This window comes from Acinonyx jubatus, chromosome D3 (assembly GCF_027475565.1).
Source record: "Acinonyx jubatus isolate Ajub_Pintada_27869175 chromosome D3, VMU_Ajub_asm_v1.0, whole genome shotgun sequence".
Lineage (NCBI taxonomy): Eukaryota > Metazoa > Chordata > Mammalia > Carnivora > Felidae > Acinonyx > Acinonyx jubatus.
In genome coordinates, this window is record NC_069392.1 from 36,685,433 (window position 1) to 36,707,564 (window position 22,132).

The following is a 22,132-nucleotide window of genomic DNA, read 5'->3' on the forward strand; positions in this document are numbered from 1 at the left end:
GCCAGGTCTGTGAAGGGGAGTCAGGCAGTGATACTTACGTAAGAACTGCTACCTGGCTAGCAGCACTGCGAGACCATCCTGATTTCAGATTTGTTAAAATGTACAAGCTGTGTTTTGTTATTAGTCAAATGTGTATGTTGGCATATGTTATGGTCACTTAATATCTGACTACTGTATACATGATGTGTTTTGTATTTCTGACCACAGATATACATGTCTTTATGCAGACAGTATGGAGAGAAATGATGAGTTTAGAACACTGCTTGACATTAATATTTGATATTTGGGGGTTATGGGAGGATCATTTTAACATTATTGAGTGACTAGGAACATAAAGAGGCACAAGAGACTCTGAAAGTGGATGACAGAAAAAAGATGTGTTGTTTGGATTGATTTGCCTGGGAGATTTTTGTAGTCTCATATAGCTGGAGTTATGCTCAAAGTTACATAAACACATGTGAGCATCACTCCCCACTCCATCTTAGTCCTTCCCTTACATGCTACTGTCTTATTCATAAACAGTTAGGTGCTTTGTTGGTTTGGTGCACCAGAATCTCACTTACTATTGCTTCTACGTCTTCCAGAACCCAATCGTTATCATTATTGATTTCTACTCTTTTAAGGCTTTTATTTTGTGCCATATCTTAATTTCCCTAAAATTGTAAATGTCATAGTTTTTAAATTTTAGATAATTGAAAACCATTTTGTTTTGAAATTATTGTTTATAATTTTGTGAGGTCTTTCGAGGTGGTTGGAAGAGCACAAGACATTGCAAAATGAAAATTGGATCCACAGAGTATGATATGCTTAATGAGTTAGAGTAATGTTGGGATTACAATCCAAATCTTTTTCAGTGTTTTAAATTGGGGAACTATTTAGAGAGCAGCTGTCCTCTCGGTGTTGCTGCAGTCACTGCTGCTTCTTTGCTTCTAAAATTTTTATTAGCCTGGACTATTTCAGTTGCAAATGACAGAAATCCAATTCAAATTGGCTTAAGCAGCAAAAGGAAATTATTAGCTCATAAAACTCAGAAGCCCTGGTGTGTCTTTGGATCAGGTATGGCTGGATCCGGGGATTTATCCCTCCCAACATCTGGTTCTGCCTCCCTCCTTGTTGCTCTCATTGAAGCTGTCTTTTACTTGGTGGCCTCTGCAGCTCCAGACTTAGCTTCTACTAATTTATAATCTCAGAAGAAAGGTTCTTTTGCCCAGTATTTCCAATTGGAGTCCTAGAATGAGATCTCTTTGGTCTTTCTTAGTTTACATATCTATTTCTGAAGCACTTACTATGGCCAAGAGGATGAATTTTATTGAGTTGGCCCTTTTTTTTTAACCTTCCTGGGTTACCTGCCTGCTCTGGAACTATGTGGACTCAGCATGAGGCTTCTCAAAGTAAAAGTCAAGTAGCTGGACAAAGAAACAGGATGGTGAACTAGCCAAACCAATGGATTCTCTTTACTGGCAGTATTGAGCAGAAGCCCAGTGGTCTACAGCACATGTAAACTACTTGGCTTCTGTGAACAAGAGGGGAAAGTAAGAACTACGCTAGTGAATCTGGAACCAAATCCAGGGAAATAGATCCCCAACCTCAGCTCTGACTCTCTCAGTCTTATAGGGTAATATTACTTCCCTACTTCAAAATTATGTCAATCAAGTCTGAAGAGGGAGAAGATGATGACACACTAGGGAGGCAGAATGTCACGGTTGGAAGGGTCCTTCCCTGGGAATCAGAGTTGCAGGTGCTACTTTCAGCTCTGAGAACTTGGGCCAGGGTTTTTTTTCCTGCCATGTGACCTGTGGAGGGTAGAGATGGTGCTTGACTTTGCCTTTTGAACATTTTGACTCTTTACATTTTTCTTCTAGATACTATAAATCTCTCCTTCTAGATCTGTTATATGTATGTTGGGGCCTGTTAAGTTCTCCTTATATCTGTTCTCTTTAATAATTTTTCGTACCTGCTCTTCTTGTGCTTTATTTTGGGTAATTGTTTTAGCTTTGGATTCCAGTTTACCAGTTTTCAGTTCTAAAAAGTATACTTATTTGGCATAGTTTTCATACCACCATTATGCATTTCATTTCTATATTTTCTATTTGTTTTTGAAATCTGCTTTTTTTCTTTTGAGAGCGTGAGGAATGGAGGGGCAGAGGGCAAGAGAAAGGAGAATTGCAAGCAGCATGCCACTCAGCTCTCACTCTCTCAAAAAGTTTTTGAACAATGTTCTGTTCTTGTCTTGAGGAGTCAGTATTATCATTTATTTCTTCAAGAGCCTATGTATTCTTATATTTAAGTCCTTCTAGTCTTTTTCTATTATGAAGACATCCAAAGTGTTAATTCTTTGTTGCTTTTGCTGACTCTGGTGGGTTTCCTTGTGGGTTCCGGGAGTTTTATCTTCAGAGGTAGTTTCATATGAGTTCTGAGAGTGTCCTGGGTGGTTGAGATGTTGCTGTGGGGCAGTCTTGCTATCACTGAGCTTTCTTGATGGGGAGAATTGGAGCCCTGTACGTGTGTGTAGTACAGGATTGCGTTTCTGATTTCTTGGTGATTATTTTTCCACCAATGTGTTAGTGAAGGCGACCCTTTCCTTAAAACCATGCTTGCAGCTTTTGGTTTCATTTCCTATCCCCAGGTGGGAATACAAATAAAAGCTCCTAATTTGTATATCTGATTTAGTTTCCTCAGTTTTATCTTTGTTTTTGGCATCTGAAGATTTCTGTCTTTTAAGCAGTCTAGAGCTCAGCTGTGTAATACAAATATTTTTGTTATATTTCTCCAATATATTCTTTCCCCCGCACCTATTGTATTTCCCATCTTGACCAGAAGTCATTTCTGTAGCCCCTACTGTATTGTCTTTCACATAGTGGAAATCACACACACACACACACACACACACACACACACACACACACTTTTTTAAATTTATGTTTATGCTTAGTAACTGCAAAAGGTTTTTCTAGTTAGAAGAATTACAAGGCTGAGAAAAAAACTAGAACTGCTGCATAGAAAGGAAGAAACTTGCCATAATGTTATAATAAAATGTTTGTAATACCTACAGGTTTTAAAAACATGTTCAAAATATATGCATCCTGTGAAAGGCAGGATACTGACACTCAAATATGTCCATATCCTAATCCCTAAAATAGGTCTGGATACGTATGGTATAAGGCAAGCAGGGGAGTCAAGGTTGTAGGTGAAATTAAGATTGGTAGTCCGTCAACCTTAAGATAGGGAAATTATCCTGGATTATTCTAATGTGACCCATATGATTACATGGGTCCTTTAAATGCGGAAGAGGGAAGCCAGAAGAATCAGTTTCAGGGTGATGTGTTGTGAGAATGACTTGACTGGTCATTTGGCTTTAAAGGTGGAAGACGTGGTTTCAGGCCAGGGAATGTGGGTAGCCTCTAGAAGTTGGAAAAGGCAAGAAAATGGATTCTCCCCTCCAGAAAGGAATGTAGGCCTTATTGACACCATGACTTTAGCCAAGTGAGACCCATTTAGGACTTTTGACCTCCATATATAATATATATGTATAATAAATTTGAGTAGTTTTAAGCAATCAAGTTAGTGGTAATTTGTTACACTATCAATAGGAAGGTAATGCACATACTGTGTGACCCAGTAATTCCACTCCTAGAAGAAATGTGCTGAATGGACATTGCATCGGGAAAAATGTAGTAGAATGTCAGATAGCAGTATTTGTAATACCTCACACCTGTAAATGACCCAAACACTTACCAGACACAAAGCAGGTAAGTATGTTGTGACATACTCTGCAAGACTCTATAACAATAAGAGTGAACTATCTACATGTACATGCAGCAGTATGGATGATTATCACAGTCATGTGTCAGCAAAAGAAACAGACACAAAAACAGCGTGTACTGTGTAAGTCCTTTATATGGTGTATAAAAAGATACAGAAGTTATCTATTGTGTTAGAAGTTGGGATAGTATCAAGATTATCTTCGATGGAGATACATTTATATATACTTCACTTTTACTTTCTTTTCTCTTTTAAAGATTTTATTTTTAAGTAATCTTTACAGTCAACATGGGGCTCAAACTTAAAACCCCAAGATCAAGAGTCACATGCTCCAACTGAGCCAGGCAGGCACCCCTTTTATGCATTTTTTTTTTTCTGTATGTATGTTACACTTCCATTAAGAACAGAACATGTCCCGGGCATTGTGTCATTTTCCATAAGAGTGGAAGTGTGGATGACTCTATTCAGTGTGGATGAGGATCCATCTCATTGCCGGTGAGCTGAGCAGTCAGGTCGAGAACTTGTGATTGGATGAGTTTTCTGCTACCCTGGTCTGACTTCTTCCAAGTCATTGTATCAAAGAAATAGAGAAAGGGAAAGTTTCTGTAGTACTCGTTTGTGATTTGCCTGATGAAAATTCTGATGAATAGAATTCAGATACCTAATGTGTTCTTGTAAAGCTTGTATCAGACACCATACTCTTGTAACACAGTTCGATTTTTATTTCTGCAAATAATGTATTCTTATGTCTTTTAATGTGGCATTTTAGGCAGCAGTACCTGTTATCATGATTCAAGTGCCATTGTATTAAAGATACTCCTGGAAGGAGATTTATTTGAATGTGCCTAGTGGTGTGATATTGGGAAAATTTAATTTGGGCAAGGCTTCATAGTGGCATTTGTTGGAAAATCTGTTTTAATGAGTATAGTCTGTCCTCCTCAATAAGGTATGAAGTGGTCTGTCTAGCTCTGCTGTCAGTAGCCACATGAGCTTAGGCAAGTAATGTATGTACACATTTTGCCATTATCTCACAATAAAAAATGTATGCTGATATTACAGCTATGCATTAAACACATGCGTTGTCTCTGTGTTGTGGCTAAATGCAGCAACAATATGTTTTCAGAAATGGGGTCATTAGTTAAGGTATGACATTTTGCACTTAGACCAGTTCAAGCTTTGCCCGGCCCGGCTTGTCAGCTGGGGCTTGTTAATGCCAAAAGGGCTGTTGAGAGGCTGCCACCGCATGCCTGGCACATAGAAGAATCTTCCTTAATAACTAGTAGTTGCAGGGATGATTATATTTGTGATTTGTTATGTGTCCTGGTTGTAGTTTAAGATTCTGAGCGAATACTTGATACTGAACGAGGATAGAACTTCATTACTTGATGATAATATTCATGAGCAAGTGAAACCCTTATAGAAATAAATATGAAGATCTAACATTCCTCCTGTAAAACTACCCTGAATGTTGAATTTTCATCATAAATATTCCAGATATGCAGTGAAGTACAGAGAATAATAAAATGAACAACTCTGTGCTGGCCATCTAGATTGAAAAATTTCAATATTTTGACCTATTAACTTCTATTTTTTAAAAGCAATGAAACCATTGTAATTACAGTTGCAGTCTCCTTTCCCCAGACCTACTTATTTCCACCCCTACTGAGATGGGACTACTAAGCTGCAGTTTTGTATCATCCTCAGTCATGTTCTTATATTTTGTTTTTTTTTTTTAATGTTTTTTTCTTTATTTTTTTTAATGTTTGTTTATTTTTGAGAGAGAGAAAGAGACAGAGTGTGAGCAGGGGAGGGGCAGAGAGGGAGGGAGGCACAGAATCCGAAGCAGGCTCCAGGCTCCGAGCTGTCAGCACAGAGCCCGACGTGGGGCTCAAACCCACGAACTGTGGATCATGACCTGAACCGAAGTCGGACGCTTAACCGACTGAGCCACTCAGGCGCCCCAGTCATGTTCTTATATTTTGAATGGACATCTATGTATCCATAAGCAGACATTACATAGATGGTCTGTGGTATGTACATTATCCTGCAATTTGATCTTTTTGTTCAAATGTATTTTAGAGATTTATCTGTGATGGGATATATGTCATTCTAGCCCATGTATTTTTAAAATGCTGTATAGTATTCCCTTAAAAATTATTTTAGAGAGAGAGCATGAGTGGGGGAGAGGAGCAGAGGAGGAGAAAGAGAGAATCTTCAGCATGGAGCCCAGCCTGAGACTTGATCCCACGATGCTGAGACCATGACCTAAGCTGAAATTAAGAGTCAAACTCTCAACCAACTGAGCCACCCAGGTGTCCCCCCTTTTAAATATATTACAATGTATTCATTTTTCCCTGTTTTGGGGTATTTAGAGTATTACCAAATTTTTCTTATTTCAGACAGTGCCACAATAAAAGCATGTTCTTTTTGCACCTGTGCTAGAGTTTTTCTGTGTTTCTAGAAACATCTGGATCTAGTTGGTAGTATACCAGTTTACACTTAAGCAATATGTGAAAGTTCCTGCAGCTTCACTTTCTCTCCAAGTCCTTGCCAGTCATATTCATGGGTGTAAGAGGATATTTATTTTTAATATGCATTTCTTTGTTTCTGTCTGATCCTGCTGTGGGACATTGACTCTCTGAGTCCTGAATATTCTTCCAGTAAATAACCTTTTTGCTTAGGAGAACCAGATTCAGTTTCTCTGACTTGTGATTTTTCACCCCCATTTTTGCCCTGCTGAGAATTCATTTGGTGGAACTAGAAATTCTGGAGTTCAGTTTATGCCCTGGGTCTGGCAAGCAGCACGGAGGAAGCTAATGCCCTTGGTTCAGTTACAGACTCTTATTTCTTTGAGAATAGCATGGTCTAATGAAGGCAGGTAGGAGTGACACATGCTCCTGGCCTATGTGCCTCTTGCTGTCTGCACATAGTACACGCTCAGAAAAGGTCTAGTGAGATATTTGTTTCCAAATATAAGAGCGAAAGGTAGTGAGTCTTGGTGAAAAAGGGATTTAAAAACAAGAAAAATGGACTGTTCAGTTAGAAGAAAATGCTGTGTCCATTCTTTTACCTCTGTAAGCTTTTCTTTTATCTTGGATGACTAGATTACACCATTTCAAATGATTATGCCATTTTATATATACACAATGATATATTTCAATTGTCAGTTATGAAGCACAATAGAAAAAAGTAGACCTATGAAGCCAATATCCAGCTTAAGAATGAAAAGATTATAGTACTGTTAATTTTCCTCTCCAAACTACTCTGCTGCATTTTATGTTTATCATTTCCTTGCTTCTTCAAAATAATTTGCCACATAAGAATGTATCTCTAAGGCACATATTGAGTGCTTTTGCTTGGTTTGTGTTTTAAAAATGTATGCTGCAGTCTTCTGGTTTGCTTTGTTTATCCAACGTTATTGCTAATTATGTTCTTGCATATGTAGTTGCAGCTGATTCATTTTCACTGTGTAATGTTATATTGTGTGAATATAACACAAGTTACTTTTTTCAGATTCCTACCGATATGTATTTGGATTGTTTCCAGTCTCTCCTCCCTCCCTCCCCCTCCATTAATATAAACTTGTCTCCTAATGGAGTACAATTGCTACAGTCCTGGGGTCATGGGATTTGCTGGAACCTCTTCAGCTTTCAAGTTTATGATGCTAAATTGTTTTTTGGTGGTTAATCTGCCAGCAGAGCATGAGAGTTCCCATTGCTCCTCAACCCTTGCCAACATCTGTTATTATCCGAGTTTTAAATTTTTGCCACTCTAATGGCCATGAATTGGTATCTCATTGTGGTTTTATTCTTAATTTTCCTGATTACTAACCAGGCTGAGCAACCTTTCTAAAATTTCTTCATGAAGTGCTTATTGATGGCTTTGCACCTTTCTCCCCTCTATGGATTGTTATATCTGTCTGCTATTGCTACCAAAGCTACTGCATCTCAAGATCTTAATAGATCTTTGACTGATTTGTGACTGGGTTTGCCTGAGAAGCTTATCTTTTTATTATTTTTTAATGTTTACTTACTTATTTATTTATTTTGTTTTTGAGAGAGAGTGCACACATATGAGGGCGCAAGTGGGGAAGGGGCAAAGAGAGAAGGGGAGAGAAGATCTGAAGCAGGCTCTGTGCTGACAACAGAAAGCCTGATGTGGGTCTTGAATTCACAAACCATGAGATCATGACCTGGACCAAAGTCGGATGCTTAACCAACTGAGCCACCCAGGCACCCCTCCTGGGTAGTTTATAAAAGACTTCAGGACAGTGGTATGATGGGTGTGGCTACAAGTTGGTAAGGTTCAGGTGTGCTACCTTTATTCATTGTGGGGCTCACTCTGAAGGATGAAAGGCTAACTGAGGCATACCCTTTTAATGGTGTATAGTTGCAATGTAGTAAAGTCAACACAAATTGCACCAGCACATTTTAAGTCCCAGCTAACATTGCATCTCCCATTGGCCAAACAAGTCATAGGCAAGCCTAAATTGAGTGTATTTGGTTCAAATGGAGCCATGGAAAGAGTGAGGATGTCTCATTCTGTAGAGGAGGGTCAAGAATTTAAACTGAGGAAAGTGAAGGTATGGAAAAATACATTTTATATAAATGGAAACCAAAAGAGATCAGCTTAGCTGCTATAGCTATAGCTAAGAGAGGTGGGTATATTTGTATCAGACAAAATATAATTTAAGTAAAAAACTGTCACAAGAGACAAAGAAGAACATTATATAATGATCAAAAGGTCAGTCCACCAAGAAGGTATCACAGTTATAAACATATATGTACTTAACATCAGAGCACTTAAGTATGTCAAGGAAACATTGACAGAACTGAAGGAGAAATAGACAGCAGTAACTCTAACAGTAGAAGACTTCAATGCCCTACTTTCTGTAATGGATAGAAGATCCACAGAGGATCAATAATGACACAGAGGACTTGAATAATATTGTAGCGCAAATGGACCAAACAAATACAGAGCGTTCCACTCAATATCAGCAGAATACATTTTCTTCTCAAGCACACACAGAAATTTCTCCAGGATAGGTAATATTTTAGGTCACAAAACAAGTCTTAACAAATTTAGAATGATTGAAATCATACCAAGAATCTTTACTGATCACAGTGGAGTAAAGGTAGAGATCAGTAGCAGAAGGAAAACTGGAAAATTCACACAAATATGTGAAATTAAACAAACACTCGAACAACCAATGGGTTAAAGAAGAAATCAAAAAGGAAATTAGAAAATACTTTGAGACAAATGAAAACAAAAATACAACATAATGCAACTTATGGCATACAACAAAAGTAATACTAAAATGAAAGTTTATTGTGATAAGTGAATACATTAAAAAAAAAGATCTCAAATAAGCAAGCTAACTTTACACCTTAAGAAGCTAGAAAAAGAAGAATAAACTAAACCCACAATTACCAGAATAAAGACAATAACAGTTTAGGACAGAAATAAATGAGATAGAAAATAGAAAATAAAAGAAAACCAATGAAACTAAGAATTGAGTTTTTGAAAACATAAAATTGAAAAATCTTTAAACCAATTAGGAAACAAGGAGAAGACTCAAAATTATATATGAGAGAAGGGATATTACAACAGATGCTACAGTGGTAAAAAGGATCAACAATTCTATACCAACAAACTGGATAATCCAGAAGAAATGGATAATTTTTTAGATACGTACAATCTACCAAGACTAAATCATGAATAAATAGAAACTCTGAATAGATCTGTAACTTCTATGGAAGTTGAATCAGTAATAAAAAACTTCCAAGATAGAAAAGCTGAGGACCAGATGGCTTCATTGGTGAATTCTACCAAACATTTGAATAAGAATTAATGGGGCACCTGGGTAGCTCAGTAGATTGAGCATCCAACTTTGGCTCAAGTCACGATCTTGAGGTCCATGAGTTTGAGCCCCCCATGGGGCTCTGTGCTGACAGCTCAGAGCCTGTAGCCTGCTTCCAATTCTGTGTCTCTCTTTCTCTGCCTCTCCCCCACTCAACTCTCTCTCTCTCTCACTCTCTCTCAAAAATAAACATTAAAAGAAAATAATTGATGCCATTTCTTCTCCAACTCTTCTAAAAAATTGAAAAGAGAATACTTTTAAATTCATTTTATGAAGCTGGCATTACCCCAATGCCAAAGCTAGACAAAGATACCACAAGAAAGGAAAACTGTAGGCCAGCATCCTGGACGAATATAGATGGAGAAAATCTTCAACAAAATATAGGCAATCAGGATCAAACAACGCATTAAAAGGAGCATACACCATGACCACATGGGATTTATCTTTGGGATAAAAGGATGGCTCAACATACAAAATCAATTAATGTGATTACTACATTAATGAAATAAATCACATAATCATTTTATTAGATGCAGAAAAAGCATTTGATAGAATTCAAAAACTCTTCCATGACAAAAACTCTCAGTAAACTAGGGATAGAAAGAAAGTACCTCAGCATAGTAAAGGTCATATATGAAAAGCTCACAGCTGGCATTATATTTCCTCTGATAATCAAGTTTTCACATATACCTTTCTTTTTGGAGGCTCTCTCATCTTTTTTGTTGGTCTGTTTGCATATCTCTGCACAAGTATCATACTGCCTTAGTAACTATATCCATTTATCAATTGATGGGCTTTGAGTTGTGTCCACTTTTTGGCTGTTATGAATAATGCTGCTATGAACATTTGTGCACAAGTTTTTGTACGGATGTGTGTTTTCTTTCCTCTTGGATACATGTCTAGGACTGGAATTGCTGGTACACGCTGTTTAACATTTTGAGGAGCTACCAAACTATTTTCCATCCTACCAAACTGTTTTCCAAAATGACTGCACCATTTTACATTCTACGAGCAATATGAGACGTCTCTGATTTTCCCATATCCCTCTTACTGTCTGACTTTTTGATTATAGCTATCTTATAGTGGGTGTGAAATGGTATCTTGTGTTTTTTATTTCTGTTTCCCTAATGATTAATGATGTTGAATAACCTCTTTTCACGTCCTTATTGTCTATTTGTACATCTTTTTTTTTTTTTTATAGAAATGTTTGCTTAAATCCTTTGCCTGTTTGGGGGAGGGGTTCTTATTAATAGTTAAACTTCTTTTTATATTCTGAATACAGGTCTTTAAGATATATTATTTGCACTTATCCCCCCACCCCCACCCCATTCTGTGTGCTGTCCTTTCACTTTCTTGATGATATCATTTGCAGCCCAAAAGGTTTTACTTTGGATTTAGTCCACTTTACCTATTTTTCTTTTGTCACTTGTACTTTTTGGTGTCATATCTAAGGAACCATTTCCTAACCCAAGGGCATGTATTTTCTTTCCTGTATTTCCTTCCTGTATTTTCTTTCAAGAGTTTTGTAGTTTTAGTTCTTACATTTAAGTCTGTGACCCACTTTGAATTAATATCTGTATTATGGTGTGAGGGAGGGATCCAGCTTCATTCTTTTGCATGTGAATGTCTACCTGTCCCAACACCATTTGTTGAAAAGACTATTTTTTTTCCCTAGCAAATTGTCTTGACACCTTTGTTGAAAATTAAGTAGACATAGATGTATGGGTTTATTTCTAGAATATCGGTCTATTTAATTGGTCTGTATGTCTGCCTTTATGCCAGTGCCACACTGTCTTGATTATTGCAACTTGTAATAAGTTTTGAAACCAGGAAGTACAAGTTCTCCAACTTGCTACTTCTTTTTCATGATTGTTTTGGCTGTTCTGTGTGTGTGTGTGTGTGTGTGTGTTTTGTTTTGTTTTTTTTGCATTTACATTTGAATTTTAGGCTCCCACCTGGGATTTTGATAGAGATTGCATTGAATCTATAGATTAATTTGGATAATATTGCTGTCTTAAAATTGGTAAATATTCGAATATATGAACAAGGAGTATCTTTCCATTTATTTTTTTTCATTTATTTCTTTTTATGGTGTTTTGTAGTTTTCAGTCTGTAAGTCTTGCACTTCTTTATTAAATTTATACTTATTTTATTGATCTTATTGTGAATGCAGTTATTTTAATTTATTCTTGGTTTATTAATTTCATTTGTATACAAATGCAAATAATTTGTATATGAACTGGTTTCATAATTTGTATATGATATGTTTTAAGCCTAATAGTTTTTTAGTTGATTGCTTAGGATTTTTTTTTTTTTTTTCACATACTAGACCATGTCATTGTAAACAGAGACAGTTTTCATTCTTCCTTTCCTATTGGGTGCTTTTTTTTTTCTTTTTCTTGCTTAGTTGCCCTGACTGGAATCTCTAGCACATTGTTAAATAGAAATGGTGAGATATTTTTGTCTTGTTTGTGATCTTGGAAGGAAAGCTTTCAGTCTTTCACCACTGAGTGTGATGTCAGGTGTAGGTGTTTGATAAACTCTTTATCAGCTTTAGGAAATTCCTCATATTCCTATCTTGATGAGTGCATTTTTTTAAAACATGAAAGTGTCTAACTTTTGTCAAAAGCTTTTTCTGTGTTTATTGATACGACTGTGGTTTTTGTCTTTCATTCTCTTAATGTGGTATCATACTGATTTGTATCAGTACTGATTTTACAAAAATCAAAAGGATTATAAGAGAATACAGTTGACCCTTGATTTTCTAATATTAAATTAACCTTCCATTACTGGTCATGTTGCATAATTCTTTTATATGTTGCTGGATTCAGTTTGCTAGTATTCTGTTGAAGACTATTGAATCTGTGTCCATAGGGATATTGGTCTATAGGTTTATTTTCTTGTGTTATCATTGTCTGGTTTTGAAATCGGGGCAGTACTGGTTTGTCTCACAGGATGAGTTGGAAGTAAGGCTTCATCTCTTCTTTTTGGAGAAGAGTTTGTAAAGGATTGGTATTATTCTTCAAATATTCAATGTAGATCATCTGGGCATGGGCTTTTCTTTTGGAAAGTCTTAAAATTGCTACTTTTATCTCTTTACTTATAGATGTACTCCGCTTTCTATTTCTTCTTGAGTCGTTTTCAGTAATTTATGTATTTTTAGCAATTTCATGTTATCTAATTTGCACATAATTTTTGTGGAACAGTTGACCCTTGAACAACATAGGTTTGAAATGCGTGGGTCTACTGTACAAGAATTTTCTTGATAAATACAGTGTGGTACTCTTAATGTATTTTCTATTCCTTATGATTTTCTTAACAGCATTTTTTTTCTTTAGCTGTGAGAATACAGTATATAATATATGTAACATACAAACTGTGTATTAATCAACTGTTTATGTTATCAGTAAGGCTTTGGTCAACAGTAGGCTATTAGTAGTTAAGTTTTTAAGGAGTCAAAAGTTATGAATAGATTTTTGATTGCACGGGGTGTCAGTGTCCCTAATCCCTATTTTGTTCAAGGGTCAATTGTATTCCCTTATAATCCTTTTGATTTTTGTAAAATCAGTACTGATATAACCTCTTTCATTCTGGTTTTAGTAATTTGAATCTTCTCTTTTTTCTTGGTCTGGCTTAAAGTATGTCATGTTTGGTTATCTTGTTGACTGTACTTTAAATTGCCAAGGTTTTAAGCTTTTTTCATATCCATATCTTTTAGTTTACCTACTTGTGTTACTGTTCATCATCTCTTGTTCATTTCTTAGGCCTGTTTTTACTTCATTTATCATTTTAAGTATCCTAAACTGATTTATTTAAAAATATTTATCAATATTTTCCATAATTTAAATTTTATCAGGATGAATTCTTCCCTCCAGTGGCTGATTTTATGGTCTTTCTTAGTATTTGATTTCTTTTTGTGTTTTTGAATTTTGATTTTCAGATGCACTTTGAGTGGGAGGATTTTTTTTTTCTCATTCTACACATACCTACTTTCTCCTGGATTTTTAGTGTTTGTGGTTGCCTGTGCCTGGCTCCCTGCAGCCCACTTCCTGGTCAGGAGTTAGCATTTGTTCTTCCTGCCTTCTTAGACTCAAAGTTACAGCCCATCCTTCCGGGCATTTGTCTCAGAAGTTCCATTTGGCTCCCATTCACCAATGGTGGAGCCTCCTTCCACCTCTTGGCTTCTGAGGATAAACCTGGCTGTAGCACCCATCTTTTATCGACCACTGGCTTCCTAACTTCCTCTGCCTTTCTCTTGCTCTGAAGCCCGATAGCTTTAAGACTTGCCACTCTGTTTCTGATTTGTGGTATGTTGACAGAGAGGGTTATTTGGTGTATATTTTAATGGCTTTGTTCTTGGTTTAGAGCAAAGGAGCATTTCCTCATCTGTAAAGTATGAGTGATAATGGTACATATGTCCTTGGGTTGTCATAAGTATTAATTGAAAGTCTGTATGTAGAGGGGTTGTGGCTATGCCAAGAATATATGAGTACACAGGTAATGTTAACTGCTAATACAATTAAGAGAGGGCAAAAATTCGCACAGAAATTGTCAAAATGCACTTAGTTGTAGTTATTTATTAATTTATTCAAACACCAACTACTATGTATTATTATTGACACCGAGTATCAATGGTTACATTTTAGCCTGGTAATGTCTTTGAAATAGTGGCAAATCAATACAATAATCAGATATTTGAATTCGATATTTTGGTGCTAAATTCACTTTAAATTCTATGCAGCATCGTAGAAGCAGGTGAAATGTTTTTCCACAGTGCGTTTTCTAATCATTGTTAAACATACTCTCTCTCCTGTGAACATCATATGAATTAACCACTTACGATTCTTATTTTTTGTTATTTTGTGTATATTTTTTATCCATACAGTGACCATATGATTTACTGTCTAAACTGAAACATTTTTGGGAGTGGAAGGTGGTAGTGCTAATAATTATACCAGGATGGCATGAGACAGAACTATCCTGGGTTATGGGACAATAGGGCTACTTTCATTATCTCCTTTCTGAAATGTCTTAGGAATCATCCTTATATTCTGCAAAGTATCTATGACTGTCTTGATGATAACAGGTGATCAATAAGTATTTTGTGTAAGAATTACCAAATAGCAAGTGGATATAAGCAGGCAGTACATTATTTTTGTTATTTATAGACTTAAAATTTGAAGTATTAAAATTGTTTACATTTTTTCTAAGTAATAATCTTAATTTGTCTGCTTAATTAGGAGGTCAGTAACACAAGTGTTAGGCAGTATGCAAGATGAAAATTCCACAACCGAGAAGGAAAATCAAACTGATTCAGAGGATTAATTTGAAAATCAGTGCACTATTTCCAGAGTTTCTATCGAAATACAAATCATTTACATTATTATCTGTCCTGCTTTAAAATACTATTTAGAAGTGTCTTTAATTAAAATCACTTAAAAATGTTTTCTATTATAGCTAGTGCTTGGGTATAGTTACAGAGCCAAAGTACCCTGGGGCGCAGTGCCACCTAGTCATTATTCACCTTCATTTCCCCTGGATGATATTTCTTTAATGTGTTTTAGAATATGACGCTATTCTTCCTTGGCTCTAATTTTTTTTTTTTTTTTATTTCTTCAAAACTTGGGAAGGAGCCACGTGACTGATGTGACATTTGGGGCTTTCTGAGAGTAGGCCATGTATTAGGACAATCAGAATAATCCATGTATTTTGATACTGTGTCAAGGATGTCAGGTTAAGTTTATATCAAAAGAAGTGTTCTATTTTGTTGGTAGAATATATCTTGTGGTTTGACATTTGAAGGGGTTATATAAAACCTTCCTGTCGCCCTTTCTGTCTCATGCTATCTTCTATCTGTCCATCTCCCTATCTGCATATCATCCGTCTCCTTTGTGTTGCATTTGATGAAGAATTATATTTAATTCCTTTTTTGTCTGGCAGCAAAATCTTATATGGGCTGTTGGGTATATTTTGTATTTTTGTTTCATTATCTAAAGGAAATCCAATTGTTACTAAATTGTATTTTGAAACTTTTCAGTGGAAAAAAATTCATCTTTTTTCTCCAATACATAATATGAATTCAGGCTTTCTTGTTTTTTTTTTTTTTTTTTTTTTAACAAACCAGAGTTATTGATAATTACTAGGGATTAGCAAAACAGATCACTTTGATGGCAGGAGAAAAGCCTTAGTGGCCAGATGATTTCAGTTTGACAAGCCATGGGGTGTTATTAGTCATGAAATGCAAGTTAGCCTTGGCAGTGCTTATGTCTTGTGCAATAATACTTTGCTAAAGGCATCAAGTCTAAGCTGTTCATTTGCATAGATGTTCAGAGTATTACTGGGAGCTAGGCATGATAAATTTTATTTATATCCTACAAAATGAATGTAATATTATTGAATTTATTATGTAAGTGCCTATCTTAAGGACATAAATATCAAATGGCTAGAAGGAAATGGATATGAACAAAATTTTTTTTTTAATATATGAAAGAAAAAGAGAAAGGAGTTGTTAAGTTAGAGAACTACACTTATCTAGGCATATAGCACGATAAAAGGGGTGGTGTAGGGATGAAGAACTAATAACACTAACTTAAGGTGTTTGAGGCTTCTCTATAATTCAGAGATGCACTTAATGCAGTTAAGGGCCCCAAACCCATCCTGAAAGTCCATTGTGATCCAGGTACTATCTAGACAATAGAAAAATAAGGATCAGTAATTTAGAATCTTTGTCATAAGGAAGCTTGGAGCCACATAAGGGGAGACATATCTATAAATAAAAAAAATATATAGTATAAGGTGTTGAAGAATGTGACAAAGATAAGAACAAGACAATGGATTTTAAGTAAGACACACCTGGTCCACTGGGAGCAGGAGGTAGGCAAGGAAGACTTTTCTCAAGAATATGAAGTCTCTTTGAGTTAAGTAATAAAGAGTGATTAAGAATTAGAGATTGAAAAAGGAGAGGCAGATAGTAGGGAAGGTGTTCTGAGGTTGAGAGACCAGTAAAAGTATGGGGCTGAGAAGCAGTGTTTCCAAACAACTTGGCTGGAGCTTAAGATTGGAGGTAGTCAGAGTTAATAGGAGTAGGAGAAATGAATTCAAGAAATGTTGAGTAGGTTAAAAATGAGCAGAACCTGGTGATGGAGTGTGAAGTGTGATGTAAAGGATGTAAATGATCCTAGGTCTCTGGCTCAGGCAAAGTCAGGGCCACCATTAGCCCAAAAGGAGTCTTTGTTTGAATCAGAAAAAGATGCATTTTCTGACCGGCCAATGTTAACCCTGGCAGAGGGAATGGCACGTGTGCAGAACCCAGAGTACATTTCAGCTTTCACTTGCCATTGGCTTGGTACTCTTATGCAGTGTCTAGTTTGAAGAACTGTGAGGGGCAGAGGTGGGCAAACGGGTGATTAATCATGTCATTACTGCAAATAGGAAGAGAGCAGAACTAGGAGGCAGTGAGAGGGGAAATGATGAACTCAGGTGTGAATGTGTTCAGTTGATAGTATCTGGGGTCATTGTTCAGGGGCACATATCAAGGAAGAAGTTGGATGTATGATTCTAAAACACTGGGGACTATAGATGATTTAGGTCTGCTAAACTTTTTTTTCCCTAAAGTTTATTTGAGAGTGACAGAGAGAGCATGAGCTGGGGAGGGGCAGAGAGAGAAGGAGACAGAGAGAATCCCAAGCAGGCTTCATGCTCATTGCAGAGCCCAACATGAGGCTTCATAACCTGAGCCGAAATCAAGAGTTGGATGGATGCTTAACTGACTGAGCCAGGTGCCCCTAAACTTTTTAAAAATTATATGTCAGTTGTAGTTAAAATTTTTCAAAGAGAATTATAGCTCCAGTGGTACTCATCTAATACTATGGGTAAGTTCTCCAAAATGGTTAACCTGTTTATCAAACACATTCCAAATAATTTTTCAAAGAGTGTCTACTGTTATTTATGTATTCATTTTGTTTTTTTAATTTTTATTTTTGTTGAAGTATGTTTGACATACAATATTTTATTAGTTTCAGGAATACAACATAGAGATTTGACAAATATATACATTATGAGATGGTCACCACAGTAAGTATAGTTATCATCTATCACCATGCAACATTATTATTAATATTATTGACTATATTTTCCATACTGCACTTTTCATCCCCATGATGTTTTTATTTTATAACTGGAAGTTTTTACCTCTTAACCCCCTTCATCTATTTCACCCATCCTTCTATCTCTCTCCTTTCTGGAAACTGCCAGTTTTTTCTCTATCTCTATGAATTTATTTGTTCATTTGTTTTATTTTTTAGATTCACATATAAGTGAATCATATACTACTTGTCTTCTTCTATCTGATTTTTTCCCCTTAGCATAGTAACCTCTATGTCCATCCGTATTGTCATGAGTGCCAAGAATTCATTCTTTTTTATGGCTGAGTATTATTCTGTTGTGTATACACACACACACACACACACACACACACACACATTTATATATGTATTTATTTAACATCTTCTTTATCCATTCATCTATTGGTGGACGCTCAGGTTGCTTCTATACCTTGGCTTTTTTTTTTTTTAAATAATGCTTCAGTAAACACAGGGGTGCATGTATCCTTTTGAATTATTGTTTTGTTTTTGTTTTTCTTTTTTTGGTGAATACCCAGAAATGGAATTACTGAGTTGTATGGTATTTCTATTTTTAATTTTTTGAAGAATTTCCATACTGTTTTCCATAGTGGCTATACCAGTTTACATTCCCACCAGCAGTGCACAAGGATTGTCTTTTCTGTGTATCCTTGCCAACACTTTATTGACTTTTTGATACTATTTTGACAGGTGTGAAGTGATATCTTATTGTGGTTTTGATTTGCATTTTTCTGATGACTAGTGATGTTCAGAATCTTTTCATGTGTCTGTTGACCATCTGGATGACTTTGGGAAAATGTCTGTTCAAGACCTCTCCCTGTTTTTAATTGGATTATTTGTTTTTTTGGTGTTGAGTTGTATGTGTTCTTTACATATTTTAGATTTTAACCCTTTATTAGATATATCATTTGACAATATCTTCTCCCATTCAGTGAGTAGCCTTTTTGTTTTGTTGATGGTTTCCTTTGCTGTGCAAGAGTTTGATGTAGTGCTATTTTTTTATTTTTGCTTTTGTTGCCCTTGCATGAGGATACAGATTCACAAAAATATTGCTAAGGCTGATGTCGAAGAGATTACTGCCTACATTTCCTTTTAGGAATTTTATGGTTTCAGGTCTTACATTTAGGTCTCTAATCTATTTTAAGTTGATTTTTGTGTATGGTGAATGAAAGTGGTCCATTTTCATTCGTTTACATGTAGCTGTCCTCCTTCCCCAGTACAATTTATTGAAGAGACTGTTTTTTCATCATTGTATTATAGTCTTGCCTTCTTTGTGACACATTTATTTACTATGTAAGTTTGGGATATTCTGCTCTGTGGATCTATGCATCTATTTTTGTGTCGGTTTCATACTGTTTTGATTACTAAAGCTTTGTAATGTAGTTTGAAATCTGGGATTGTGATACTTCCAGCTTTGTTCTTCTTTCTCAAAATTGCTTTAAGTATTCAGGGTCTTTTGTAGTTTTATTTAAAATTTTTAATGTTTATTTATTTTGAGAGAGACAGTGTGAGGAGGGGCGTGGCAGGGAGAGAGGGAGACACAGAATCCAAAACAGGATCCGGGCTCTGAGCTGTCAGCACAGAGCCCGATGCGGGGCTCAAACTCATGAACTGTGAGATCATGACCTGAGCCTAAGTTGGATGTTCAACCTACTGAGCCGCTCAGGTGCCCCAGGGTCTTTTGTAGTTTAAAATAAACTTAAGATTGTTTGTCCTAATACTGTGAAAAATACTATTGGCATTTTGATAGAGATTGAATTGAATCTGTAGATTACTTTGAATAGTATGGACATTTTAACAATCTTAATTTTTTCAGTCCACAAACATGGTATATATTTCCACTTACTTGTTTCATCTTCTTTTTTTTTTTGTCATCAATGTCTTATGTTTTTCAGAGTTCAGGTCTTTCAACTCCTTGGTTAGATGTTTTACTAGGTATTTTATTATTTTTGATGCAGTTGTAAATGGGATTGTTTCTATAATTTCTTTCTGTTACTTTGCTCATAGTGTATAGAAATATCTGGGTATTAATTTTGTATCCTGTGACTTTACAGAATTCATTTATTAATTGTAACAGTTTTTTGGTGGAGTCTTTAGGGTATTCTGTACAGTTGTCCCTTGAACAATGTGGGAGTTAGGGGCACCAATCCCAGTGTAGTTGAAAATTTGCATGTAACTTTTGACCCCCCCAAAAAACTTAACTATTAGGCGCCTACTATTGACCAGAAGACTTACTGATAACATAGTCAAATAATCCATGCTTTATATATTACATATATTATATCCTGTGTTTTTATAATAAAGTAAGCCAAAGAAAATGTTATTAAGAAAATCATAAAGAAGAAAAATACATTTACAGTACTGTACTTTGTTTATTGCAAAAAATCTGCATATAAGTGAACATGTGCAGTTCAAACCCATGTTGTTTGAGGGCCAACTATATATAGTATCATGTCATCTGCAAATAATGAAAGTTTTACTTCTTCCTTATCAATTTGGGTGTCTCTTATTATTATTTTTTGTCTTATTGCTGCAGCGAGGCCTTCTAGTACTATGTTGAATAAAAGTGTTGAGAGTGGACATCCTTGTCTTTTTCCTAGTCTTAGAGAAAAATCTTTCAGCTTTTCATTATTGAGTAATCTGGTTTTGTCATATGTGGCTTTTATTATGTTGAAGTATGTTCTTTCTAAACCAAATTTGTTTGGTGTTTTTATCATAAATGGATGTTGAATTTTGTCAGATGCTTTTCTACATCTTTGAGATGGTCATATAATTTTTATTCTTCATTTTGTTAATGTGGTGTGTCATGGTGATTGATTTTCAGATATTGAACCATCCTTGCATCCCTGGAATAAATCTCACTTACTTCTGGTGAATGATCCTTTTAATGTATGGTTGAATTAAGTTTGCTAATATTTTTTTGAAGAATTTTTGCATCTGTGTTTATCAGGGATATGGGCCTGTAATTTTCTTTTTTGTAGTGCCTTTGTCTGGTCTTTGTATCAGGGTAATTCTGTCCTCATAGCATGAATTTGGAAGAATTCCTTCCTTTTATATTTTTTGGGGATAATTTTGAGAGGGATAGTTATTAGCTCTACTTTCCATGCTTAGTAGACTTTACCTGTGAATCCTCAGGTCCTGGACTTTTGTTTGCTGAGAGTTTTTTACTACTGATTTAATTTTGTTACTAATCCACTACTGTAATTGTTAGTGTACTGAAGAGTGGTCATAATAAATTGGTTTGGTAAAGTTTTTTTTTTATTTTCTCTGTTCCAGATTGCTGTGCTATGCCTTGTATGACAAAAGTCCTCCCACCAAGAATACTTTTGCCTTGACACCTGTGGACGGTCAGACTGTGTGAGTACAGCCTATCTGAATAGGCAGATTGCAGTGAATCCAAATTGGTTAAATTAGCTAAGCAAACAAAACAAAAAAACCAAAACAAAACAAAACAAAGCAAAAATGATGTAATAGGTAAGACCAAAGAAAAGTATCTATTTTCTTTGTGATATAAATTCTAGATGAGGCGGAAAACTCATCTCTTTTCCCGTTAACTTATTATTATAGTAGTGTCTATAAAAGCAACAGTGAAATTTTTATGTCACCTCAGTTTCAGGGTATTTATGGAAACAAATTAGAAGAAGTTTAATGAGAAAATTTTGGGGGGGATTGTTTTTGTTATTCTAAAGGGGCAAAACTCCTAAATTTTTTATGTGGCACTATTTTGCAGAAAAACACTTTGCTAAGGAGTGCTAAAGTGGCAATGAAACAGCCCAACAGAAAGAGGAAGCTTAGTATGGATTCCAAAGAGCATTTGAATCAGGATGGATGCTTGGTAAGATGTCAGTTCCTGGACCCTTCCTTCTAGTTTGTGCTCACTGTGGAAATTCAGTGTGATTGTATAGTTTGTGTAACCACAGCAGAGGTGTTTTCTCAATGGCTAGGAGCTGGTTGCTTCTGGTTGAGGTTTATATATAGAGCTATTGAATACATATGTCATTAAGTCTGATACATTTTAAAGGGTAATCTTCATTTTGAAGGTGAAAGGAGACCTTTTCTTTTTCTTTTTTTTAATCTTAAAAATATTTTAATGCATATTCTTTGAACACATTTATATGTACATATATATTTTAAACATATCATAGTGCATACATGTAAATCAGCTATTGTACTATGTATATCTCACACAACAGGGGAATCAATACAATTCTACCTACTGATATTCTGTGACTGGCCAGTGTTGTCCAAGACTTTATGCTGGTATTTACAAACATGGTGCATTGCTATAATAAGATCATTACTTCTGTGAAAAATACAAGATTTATCTTCTTGATAAATGTTTTCATACTTAAGATTTTATCAAATAAAA

The 22,132-nt window shown here is 35.6% G+C and overlaps 1 protein-coding gene across 10 annotated transcripts in view; it reads left to right on the forward strand.

The window, feature by feature from the left end:
* L3MBTL4 (L3MBTL histone methyl-lysine binding protein 4) overlaps positions 1-22,132 on the forward strand; it is a 442,148-nt gene that overhangs the window by 62,413 nt on the left and 357,603 nt on the right. For 8 of the 10 annotated variants that reach the window (XM_053205899.1, XM_027068534.2, XM_027068537.2 and 5 more), the window contains exons 2-3: positions 21,040-21,118; positions 21,494-21,598. In XM_053205899.1, the coding sequence (XP_053061874.1) occupies positions 21,527-21,598 (72 nt within the window). In that variant the 5' untranslated portion in view covers positions 21,040-21,118; positions 21,494-21,526. Of the gene's footprint in view, positions 1-21,039; positions 21,121-21,493; positions 21,599-22,132 lie in introns of those variants that run through there. The other 2 variants (XM_053205893.1, XM_053205897.1) reach the window with 2 other exon arrangements.